We start from the raw sequence: 11136 nt of genomic DNA on the forward strand, positions 1-11136 counted from the left end.
AGCAAGCGAGAAGGGCATCACAAAGTGGCCTACAAAAGGCATTGCAGCGGCTTCTGCCCTTCTTCGCGCGCTCGCTGTTGTGTGACTGTGAGGCGGCGTTCACAGTAGACCCCGTCGGGCGAACAACGCGCGGTCGTCATGGGCAACTCGACAGGCAGCACGGTGGATGACCTGCAAGCGGTGGAGATGCACCTGTGGTACAAGAAGTTCATGACAGAGTGCCCGTCGGGTCAGCTCACCCTGCACGAGTTCAAGCAGTTCTTCGGCCTGCGCGGCCTCGACACGGAGGCCAACGCTTACATCGAGCAGATGTTCCGCACCTTCGACATGAACAAGGTAGGAGTTTCACGTTAATACAACATCCTCTAAATTGATTATGCCACGATGGATGGTGACCCGCATCAACTGACGACCGTTTCTAGCCCACTGACCATATGCTTGAAATTGGCAGTAAATCAAGCACATTGAGGCATAAAATGAGCATTTACATTTTTGGATTGTGTTAAATTATTTTTATTGGTTGTATTTATTTCTAGTCGGAATTGGAAGAAAATGCAGCGAGTTAACATGAAGTCGGCCTGAAACGATTAATCAAATAACTTGTGTAATTTTATGAGCTACTTCCTGAATTTAAATTACCAAATGGAGAAATTGTCCAAGGTTTATTATGATGTTATTATTATGATGTGTGTGTTATTTTAATGACTTTATAAATTCCAGATTTTTTTCCACAACTGTTTTTAAGTCTCCTATTTTCCCAACTGTATAATGAAGATATATTTGAGCTTTTTATCATTATAAACGACACTGGCCAACAGCAAATTTTAAACCAGAGATGGCTTCATGTGACCCTAAATGTATTTTCAATCCGCATTTCAAAAATGTCATTACTTTTTTTTGCTAGCACATCATATTCAGTTTTTGGTTTGAAATCTGACCTAAAAAAAATATCCAAAATTGTTGACCAGTGTTTTCTGAATTATTTGTAATTCATCTATTTTTCTAAAATGTTAGCAACTTTCACTTAGGTCATTTCTAAACTTCATTTAGTGTACGAATGAAAATGACACCTCTTTATTTTATTATTTTTGCACTTCTACGTGACTATTTTTATTGATTCAATTTTCTAAAAACAATGCTTGCGCTTTTTCCAATATTTTGACTGTCCCTTTGCTAAATTATTAAACACCGCACTCGCAATAGTCCCTCCTTATTAACATTTTGAAGGGCGCCTCATTAAAACCCGATGGGATGAGGGACATCTGCAATTCCCGAGACGGGGTCATCGTCTGGCAGGGAGGGTGGGGGGAGCCACCATCGTAATCTTCACCCGTGAGCTTAGCTGACAGCGAGGTGACGCACTCCCGAACATACTTCTGCCAGGAAGGATAATTGGCCAATTAGAACGCAGGATTTGAGAAAACGACAAGTAATTGGATCTTGGAAAAATGCACTGGGAGAGCACAGAAATGAGTGGCAAAGACTCTCTGAAACAACCCAGGCTAAATCACTTCCACAAAGTCCCTTGACACCACTTTACTCCACTGAACTGCATCACAATTTAGATGGTGCTTTGGCGACATCTTGTGGCGTATTTTGGCGCTTGAGAAGGAGCTAAAAAATGCAAATAGGTGAATGATAAACGGCGAATATGCGGGGCATTACTGTCGCCGTCTAAAGTGACCACTACGCCGCCCGTAGGACGGCTACATCGACTTCATGGAGTACGTGGCGGCGCTCAGCCTGGTGATGCGCGGCAAGATGGAGCACAAGCTGCGCTGGTATTTCAAGCTCTACGACGTGGACGGCAACGGCTGCATCGACCGACACGAGCTGCTCAACATCATCAAGGTTGGAGCCGAGAAAGAGAAGAAAAAGGAGGGAAGCGATTGCTCACGTGGTTTGTTGTCCCCTCAGGCCATTCGCGCCATCACAGGCAACGAGAACCAGGAAGTGACGGCCGAGGACTTCACCAACAGCGTCTTCGACAGGATCGACATCAACGGCGATGGTGAGGCCGCAAAATGATTTCGCGGCATTTTAGTATTTTAATTAATAAAGTAGTGTTACGAAACTACGAGTCAAGTTTGCCAATTTGATTTTATATTAAGCCTTTTTCTGTTCTTTTTTTATGGATTAGGTTATCGATTTTTTTTCCCATTATAAAATTGTCTTTTAGATTTTATTTTTTTAATTTGACCACATTCTAGTTGAGTAAATACCGCAGTTCCGAAGGCTAAGGTGTACCTAATGTGTCCCGTGCCGACAGGCGAGCTGTCGCTGGACGAGTTTGTGGCGGGTGCTCGCTCTGACGACGACTTCATGGAGGTGATGATGAAGAGTCTGGACCTGAGCCACATCGTGGCCATGATCCACAGCAGACGGAACAGCGTTTAGAAAAGTAAACTCGAATAGAATAAACGAGCCCCCGTATGGTCATGGAAATACGCTTTAAATGAACGTCACGCACTATAAAAGGAAGTCTTTTGATTGTAATCGTCTCTTACGTCTGCCAGTTGCATTCAAACTGAATCCAGTCAGAAACGAGGGATTCGGTGGATGCAATCAACAGGCATTTATGTAACTATATTTGCACTCTTTTTATTTTTATTTTTTTTATAAAATATTAATATCTGAGCTGCTGCTGCCTGTAACTCGAAGTAGGAACAGATCAACTAGAGGAGCTCGCGTTTTATTAGTGCCTTTCGGTTTGCTCATTTGTACAATAAAGTTACTTGATCACCCAAGATTTGTGACATTATATTTCAATTTTTAAAAGTGGTTGAATACCCTTCGAGAATTGCCTGCAAATGGACTGAAATTGTCGATTTTGTTTGATTCACCTACAAAAACGCATTTGACAAAAAAATTGTTTTTGAACAAGAAAAATAGTAGTATACATATTGTAGTTTGTAAAACCAGTTTGACGAGGAGCAACAGTTGCGTTAAAGTGAAACAATTTATTTTTCAATGACCACCATGTCATTGTGGCCACATAGAAAGCAAAAGTGTCTCACAGGAAGTCATACAGATACTTGATGATGTCAAAGTTCACCGTCCTGGGAAGATAAATAAAACCGTGTGTGTGCGCGTGTATGAATAAAAACAGCACACACACGCACGCACACACATACCTGGAAATAGCGCAGATGAAGTCCAACGAGACGGCGCATTTGTACTTGGGGGCGTCCAGCTGGTCGACATGGCCGACCTGCGTCAACAGCTGCAGGGTGACCAGCGAGGAGATCTGAACGACACGCAGAGCGAAGCGGGATGATGGTGATGAGGGGAGGCGGTCGCCATGGATACCGGGATACGGGAAGGAGAGCCGTGCCCACCTGAGAGAAGATGCTGGCGGTGGGCGCCACCCTGTTGTCCACCACGCTGTAAAAGATGGCAAGCAGGCGGTCCAGAGGGAAAGGTTTGGGTCCCAGCAGGTGGTTGCTCGTCTTTGGAGACGGACATAAACGACCATGTCAGCTTAGGCAACATTTCAGAACACGTACGTGTAAGGAGAAAATGTCTCAGCATGTTCACCTTTTCATTTTTCTTCTGAAAGTTGGTCTTTTTTATTTTGCCGTGATGCTGTCGGAAAAGGTGACATCATGAGGTACGATACGTCCTGAGCACACACAGGAACTGACAATCTTGCTTCCTGCCAACCGCCCTGCGGCTTTCTGTCACCGCCTCACCTTGACAAAGAAGCGCTTGTCGGTGCGGGCCGGGTTGTAGGATGCCAGGTAGGCGGCGATCAGCAAGAACTTGGAATAAAACGGCAGCTCCACGTGGGTGTGAGCCGACAAACCTGACAAGAGGACAAACGCATGCAAGGGCAAAAGCATTGGGACATATTCAGAAATTTACGACAAAAGTCGATTTTAAAAATATTCGAGAGCCGCAGCCCTAGAAGTGACCTCTTAAAGGGCTTGCCTCCATCTCCACTTGCTGCATCTTCTCCCATTCGAGGCTGAAACATACACGAATACGCACATGAGGGTCGACATTTTTTGAAGAGAGCCGTTTCTGGGCACTCACCTGGATACCTCTCTCAGGTAAACCGTTCGCATGGCTTTCTTCAAGTGAGGCTCGATTTTTCGCCACAACTTGTGCGTGTCACTCTCGCTTGCTGGCGACCAAACAACAGTTAGTTAGCTATCGTTAGCGGCTTCCTCCATTTTAGACTTACCTTTCCCTTCAGTCACTGGCTCGCAGAATTTGGTAAAGTTTAGTGCAGCCTAAAGCGAAAAAGAAGAATGAGGGCAAAACAAACGTCGAGGTAGGTGATGTTTGAGGCACAACCCACCAGGTGGCGCAGCTCTCTCAGGTCCCGGCAGACGGCGTAGAAGACGCCTAACAGGATGTGGATGAAGGAGGCATACAAATCAGCGGAATAGGATGGGTGTTTGTCTCGGGACAAGATCTGGTGCAGCTCAGCTATTTAAAAAAAAAAAAATAAAAATAATAAAATAGATTGAACGAGCAGATGTTCACATCTTCAGTCCGCTGTTGGAAGAAAATATCAGGTGCAAATAAACAGCTCACATCGACATGTGGTGTGAAGAGGGAGGGAAGGTGGGTCCAAAACAAACCTTTGGTGTAGTCGGGGAAGTGAAGCGGCAAAGGCTCTAAGCAGTTCGTGTTTGGTCGAAATGTGTCCCAACAGAGCTCGCTGAGCAGAAAGACGCTCACGTTGTCCTCCACCTGCAGACGGCGCACGCGGGAGGTCGTGATACATAAAATGTTAGATGAAAAGCAAAAATATGTTTTGGAAAAATTCAAATTTACGACAAACTTTTTTTTTTTTTAAATGACAATTAGAACCGTCAGACACAAAATTATAAATTATCACACACAAATATCCCAACCATACAAAACTATGTCCTGGAATAGACTAATATGTTGTTTGAGAACTAAAGTGTTGTTGTTAAATGCTCACCAGTTCCTGAAGACGCACAAGTACAGAGAGCAGGTTGGCATCCATGTCTCGCAGCAACTCTGCTTTTTCCAATACCTGAAGACCACAAATGCACGCTGAAGCCAACACAAATATTAAATTTGACGCACGGGTGCCGATTCAGTGTCCTCACGATGTAACGCGTCTGCTCAGCAGCAGCCCATGAGCGATGTTGCCTGTAAATACGGACGAAATCGGACAGCGACGGGCTGCGGGGAAGAGCGGCGACTGCGTCTCCACCGAAGAAGGTTAGCAGGACTTGTTCGAAGAGCAGACCGGCGGAGATGCACTCGGCGCAACTGATGGTGACATGAGGCAGCTGCAGGATGCATTATACAGCGTGTAAACAATTGCTGCATATAAAACACACACACAAACACACACACGCTTACCTCCAGTTCCTTCAGCAGAATGTTCACCACGTGACTTTTCCCTGAGGCCCGATGACCGTAGATGAAGATGCAAGGCATGCTGTACAGCTGAGGCTGTTTTATCAAGGCGAACATCATTACTACCACCATCAGGTGCCAGCCTAAAGTATATTTGCCACCTATGAATATTTACGATAATCTACTGTCAATTCACTCACCAAAGTTAATGAAAACTAAAAAATAAGGATAACAACAATTGAAAAAACATTTTGATGAAACAATATTAAAAACGAGAAAAAAATTAAAATACATTTGAAGTTTATGAACTAACTAAAATTATAATTATAGCAAAAACGTCCCGTTTTTGTCTTGCTTAATTAATTTCACAAATAGGTTTTCGTGGTTGATTATAAATGCATTTATGTACATAAAACTAAGACAAAATTTAACCATTTATTATAATAAATTAAATTTATTTATATTAAAAATAAATTAGCTAATAATAACTAATAAAGCCTCTATTGAAGTTAATCAACTGAGTATAAAAAAAAAGTCAAAACGTGATCAAAACTGACTATACTAAAGAAATGAAAAACGACTCTAAACTTATTTAATGTTTAGCACGTCCTATGAGTGACTTCTTACCTCTCCCATGAGCGATAGCAACATGCCGGCCTGGGGCTCCCGACATGGCAGCTGCTCGGCCACCCTCCGCAGTTTCTCCTCCCCGTAGCCTGGATGCCGCTGCTGCTCAAGCGACGACATTTTTTTCTCCTGGTTGAAAAACTAGTTCATCTGTTAGCTCAGCTCAGCTAGCATCGTTGTCAACGAGGGCTTTTAAACTCCAGCGGAAGTCAAGTCAAATAGTGAAACAAACGAAAATTCTTTTTTTTAACGACATTTCCATGATGTATATATATCGCGAACTTATAACAAAATGAAAAACATGAACTTTGATTAAAAATTAAAAAGTAGAGTTAAGTCGAGGCTAGTTTAGCTGACAAGACGAGTTTCGCGGGCGTCCAAAGTTCACGTGGCGCAATCAGCCAATCACAATAAAGCGTCTTTACTAAAGGATTCTGGGTGATGTAGTTTTCCTGATTGTAAAAACAAAAATACGGCTTTATTTATTTAAAAAATCGATATTGTGTTATGTGCTACTGTATTCGATGCAATATGCTATATAAATATATTAATGTAAGCCTTAACTCATAATAAAAAATAAAATATTAGAAAATACATATTTATCGCATAAAAGTAATGGATTATGCATTTTATACAGGCCACAGCAGCTGTTTCGGCATGAAAAGACACAATTGTTTTTGTTTATTCATTCATTCTTGCATTGCAGATGTAATTACGTGCTCGATCGAGTGCGCGTGTGCACTGAAGCCACACACGCACGCACACAAACAGGCGACGTCAGATGGGGATTAAGGGATGTGGGTTATCCCTGAAATATCCACGGCGGCTGTGTGCAGCTGATGCGTCGAGTGGGCACTTTTTGCCCGCGTAAAAAGCTCATGCACGGGCGTAATTCTGGTTCGGATGCTTTATTTCGTTGCATAAACGAATGCGAAGCAGAAGATTCAAGTCAAGTGATGCTGTGACTAAATAAGACGAGAAGGGGAAGAGGAGAAGGTGGACTGTGGTGATTGAGCAACCTCAAGCCGCGGATGTGCAGCTGAGCGCGGGCATCTTTCCCGTCAGCAGGCGGAGGATGGTGCCCGGGGCACCGAGCACCGGCAGCGCCACCAGCATGCTCCCCGCCTCGGAGGCAGCCAAGATCTACCAGACCAACTACGTTCGCAACTCGCGCGCCATCGGCGTACTGTGGGCCATCTTCACCATCCTGTTCGCCATCGTCAACGTGGTGTGCTTCATCCAGCCTTACTGGATCGGCGACGGCGCCGATACCCCGCAGGCGGGCTACTTCGGCCTCTTCCACTACTGCATCGGTAGCGGCCTGTCCCGGGAGCTGACGTGCCAGGGCAGCTTCGCGGAGTTCTCCAGCATCCCGTCGGGCGCCTTCAAGGCCGCCGCCTTCTTCATCGCCACGTCCATGGTGCTCGTGCTCGGCTGTATCGCATGCTTCGCGCTCTTCTTCTTCTGCGGCACCGGCACCGTCTACAAGATCTGCGGGTGGATGCAGCTGGCTGCAGGTGAGAGGGCTGCGTGGAGGCTCGCTGAGTGATAACTTGGAGCATCACTGATGGAGAAATCTCCCCGCAAAATGTAGAAATCACGTACCCCCAGGTTACGTACATTCTTCATTTGGTGCAGTTATTTTTGTCCCCTGAATGACTATCATGAAATAGTCTTGCTAGCACCAACATTATTAATTTGTTCATTTATTTAAAATTTACAATTGGATTCAGTTGTTTTAGTACCCTTTAACATTTAAAACCCATTCACGACCAGCCCAAGTAAAATAAAAGTACTTTTTGGCATCTATATCCGTCAATGGCAGCGAATGAGTTGATGCTCCGAAACTTTGCCATTAGGTTCTTGGAATGTCGTGATGTGATAGTTATTTTTGGTAACTTCCAGCTGTAGCTTTTGGTTCAGTGACTTCCGTACCTATAACAAGGTAATAGAGTCATTTCATTATTTTTGGTGCCTCCTCCAACTTTGGGATTCTCTGCAGGTGTTTTATTCCCCTACCCAAAGTTATCTTTGGTTCTGTTATTTTGGTAACTCTCCAACTTTGGCATTGAGTCCAGTTGCTTTTGTTATTTTGGTTTGAGTTCAATTCAGTTATTTTGTTACCAGTCACAATGCTATCTTTTGGTTTTGCTCGTTTGTTTTGGCACATTCACCGTACAATCGCTCGTTTTATTGATTTGATAGCATAAAAGAGGCTAAAAATGTCCAACATCGGTGCAATATGAGCATATTTCCAATACGGTGGAGTCAGCAGGAAGTGTTTGGGGGTTGGGAGGTGGTTCGGGGGCTGGCGCATGTAAAGCGCAGACGACTTGCGCGGATTAAAAGGGATCACCTCCTTTCACTAATGAGGATTTTCAAGGCACAGTAAGTAATCTCCCCAAGCGACCGCTCATTGACAATTTAGCAATGGAGGAATGCTAAGCTAAAGCTAAAATGTTGCATGGATGTCCTCACATGTGTTTCATTAAATTGAGAACTATTATAATAAATATGACTGTTGTCAAAAAGGCAAAAGTTGGATTTAAAGGCTGCCTTGTTGCAGAGCGAATTCTTGTGAACGTTTTCAACGCGTGTCCTCATTTTTTTTCCTGCCTGCCTTTGAAGTTGGGCTGCGAGGCCGTAGGGGAATGTTGCTGCTGTGCATTCCTAACTTCTGATGCTGAGAACATGTCCTCTTTTTTTTTTCTCGCAACATTGAGCACTCATGACTGAAGGGAATTTGCAATTTTGTGCAAATTCAGCTGGAACGGTTTTAATGAGGATTTAGAGGCACATCCCGAAACAAAAATTAAATTCCACGACCAGGGATTCAACGAATCCTAAACTCAACTGTCTCGTCTGTCCCCACAGGCACGTGTCTGATCCTGGGTTGCATGATCTACCCGGACGGCTGGGACAGCGACGAGGTAAAACGCATGTGCGGCGAGCAGACGGACAAATACACGCTGGGCGCCTGCTCCCTGCGCTGGGCCTACATCCTGGCCATCATGGGCATCATGGACGCCCTCATCCTCTCCTTCCTCGCCTTCGTGCTCGGCAACCGCCAGGACAGCCTCATGGCCGACGAGCTGCTGGCAGACAGTAAGTCTCGGAAGGGGCGTGAATTACTAGCGGGTGTTTTCACGGCTTCATGGCATGGCAACCCAACTAGACGGGCAGGGGGTGTGGTGGTCATTGTCATCAAGGGGGCGACGGATATTTATTTTGAAACATTGCAATACTATAACATCATCAGATGGAAAGGAAATTGAAGCAGGCTGCTAAAATTAATTACAATGAGCCTACTTGCCCTCCGAAAAGCACAATAATAATTTGGCAGGCTTGCCAGTAAATTAGCTTGCATGCAGTTAAATTAAAACTATGCAAAATAAAATACTAGTGACATAAAAATGAAGGTCAGTCAAAAATAAATTTATATTCAATAAAAAGTATGGAATCAGGGTTTCCAGGCTAGCAAAAGTAATGATAAGGTTTATTTTCAAGCCCCCCCCCACCCCCCTCAAAAATACACACTGGTTTGGAGTCATCTGAAATGACGATAGTCATTAAATGTAAAATTGCGGAGTTATTTTAAACTTGCTCCGAGGGCCCATTTGGTCGCTCGTCCAGCTGTCAAGGTTTATGAAACACTGCCGACAGGTGGTCAATATCGGTACTGTCACTATTTTAACCGTTCTCTTCCAATTTGTCCCCCAGAGAGTGCTAACAACGCCATATGACGTGCAAGCCGGCCTATACGTGTACTGGAAATAAAAGGTGAGGAATATGCGAAATGTCATCGTTTTATGACTGTAATCCCGATCAGATTTGTGTGTTATCTCCCTATTTACAGGTTTTGATGTCACCTCTTCCGCTCCAAGCAGATGCGGAGATGATGGGAAAGATCCAAAAAAAGGAACTTGGAACGTTACATTTGTAAAATATCATTTACCTCGGATTGGCTGCTGCTTTTTGGACAATTTTCTTTCAAGGTTGCTGGCGGTTGAAATGTCGTCCGCGTGGATTTAAGTACGCCACCTAATGGGAAAAAACGGGACTTTTTAATGGATCAAAATCATGCTGTAATTTTTCATTTTGTTACACTTAAATGTTTGTGATTAATTGGTAAACGTAACAATGATAAATTTACATTTTCTATATGATGTGTGGCTATTATCTGCCGTACGTGTGCCATCCATATATTTTTGGGGAAAACAACCATCAACTAACAATTCACCTACCTCTACAGTTCACTCGTGATGCTTTGTTTATGTGTGACTTGCAAAATACATGTACAGAATATGCATAAATAAGTGGATATGACCATACGTGGTGGGTCAATCACGTGGGAAAATGTACGCAACTATGATCAGTTTTGTGTTTTCAACTATTATATATAAGGTAATTTATCAGAGCCAAAAGGGGGGTTACTACGGCGGTGTCTTGAGAGGCGATTTTTTTCCGTGACCTTCCAAAACGTCTTATATCTTTCCACAGTGAAACAGATTTTTTTAAAGACAAACGTGGCACTCGTGCGTTACTTTTTCTTCCTTCTACTTTATTGGCCACACGGGGGCAGTGTAATACACACTAATGTGTATATACATGGAAACGCTCACTGCTCCTAATAAATAAATAAATAAATACACTATTAGTCATTCTTCGCAGAGGATCTTATCTTATTAAGTCAATGAGTTGTTCCACTGTTCAATCACTGTTTGTTCAAATATCTGTTGCTTTTAACACTGCCACGTAGATGGTATTGGTTCGTCAACATGAAGCAAGCGGAGTTTTTAGTAAAATAAAAAAAAAACGGCTTTTATCTCAAGGCACCACCGTAGCACGGTGAGCAAGTAACATCGCCCTCTGGTGGCCATTATTAGAGATGCCGGCTCCAAGACCTGTTTTAAAAACTTTGAATACTGCTTGTTTTTACTGTTTTTAAACTATTTGCATGGATTTACAGGATTGCATTAATGATTTTAAGAGGCAATAATGTCCAAGGTATACTGGAGTGTATTTTACCAAGGTAGATCTGTTGCTGTGGTCACTTCCTGTCAAGATGCTGTGATGTTCACGTGCCCAAGAGTGTCCTGTTTAATAAAGACGGGGGTAAAAATTCTATGCAAATAAACACGTGTTTTTTTTTTTTTTTGGACTGAC

General features: G+C 43.5%; 3 protein-coding genes across 7 annotated transcripts; 2 read left to right on the forward strand and 1 right to left on the reverse strand.

The window, feature by feature from the left end:
* Positions 1 to 17: 17 nt before the first annotated feature.
* guca1aa (guanylate cyclase activator 1Aa) lies at positions 18 to 2747 on the forward strand. Its single transcript, XM_088287699.1, has 4 exons — positions 18 to 336; positions 1702 to 1851; positions 1918 to 2011; positions 2270 to 2747. Exons 1-4 carry the CDS (start codon positions 139 to 141, stop codon positions 2395 to 2397), a joined length of 570 nt encoding a protein of 189 aa, XP_088143825.1. The 5' UTR covers positions 18 to 138; the 3' UTR covers positions 2398 to 2747.
* A 188-nt stretch (positions 2748 to 2935) lies between these two features.
* Positions 2936 to 7055, reverse strand: orc5 (origin recognition complex, subunit 5). Of its 4 annotated transcripts, none has more exons than XM_088283629.1 (14): positions 5971 to 7055; positions 5347 to 5504; positions 5088 to 5273; positions 4937 to 5011; positions 4590 to 4701; positions 4304 to 4434; positions 4187 to 4235; positions 4036 to 4126; positions 3915 to 3967; positions 3693 to 3805; positions 3538 to 3585; positions 3339 to 3449; positions 3135 to 3247; positions 2936 to 3059 (listed from the first exon to the last, which is right to left on the reverse strand). In XM_088283629.1, exons 1-14 carry the CDS (start codon positions 6014 to 6016, stop codon positions 3014 to 3016), a joined length of 1332 nt encoding a protein of 443 aa, XP_088139755.1. In that variant the 5' UTR covers positions 6017 to 7055; the 3' UTR covers positions 2936 to 3013. The 4 variants fall into 4 exon arrangements, with proteins under 4 accessions (XP_088139755.1, XP_088139764.1, XP_088139753.1 ...); XM_088283638.1 differs by having other exon boundaries at positions 5347 to 5486; positions 5971 to 6595; XM_088283627.1 differs by having other exon boundaries at positions 5347 to 5439; positions 5971 to 6590.
* Positions 6715 to 11097, forward strand: lhfpl3 (LHFPL tetraspan subfamily member 3). 2 transcript variants are annotated; one of them, XM_088283660.1, is made up of 4 exons: positions 6715 to 7487; positions 8845 to 9075; positions 9691 to 9750; positions 9800 to 11097. In XM_088283660.1, exons 1-3 carry the CDS (start codon positions 7046 to 7048, stop codon positions 9711 to 9713), a joined length of 696 nt encoding a protein of 231 aa, XP_088139786.1. In that variant the 5' UTR covers positions 6715 to 7045; the 3' UTR covers positions 9714 to 9750; positions 9800 to 11097. The 2 variants fall into 2 exon arrangements, with proteins under 2 accessions (XP_088139786.1, XP_088139777.1); XM_088283651.1 differs by having other exon boundaries at positions 6716 to 7487; positions 9827 to 11097.
* The last annotated feature ends 39 nt before the right edge of the window (positions 11098 to 11136 follow it).

This window comes from Idiotropiscis lumnitzeri, chromosome 2 (genome assembly GCF_059441095.1).
Source record: "Idiotropiscis lumnitzeri isolate Australia: NSW breed Sydney's pygmy pipehorse chromosome 2, RoL_Ilum_1.0, whole genome shotgun sequence".
NCBI classification, from domain to species: Eukaryota; Metazoa; Chordata; class Actinopteri; order Syngnathiformes; family Syngnathidae; genus Idiotropiscis; species Idiotropiscis lumnitzeri.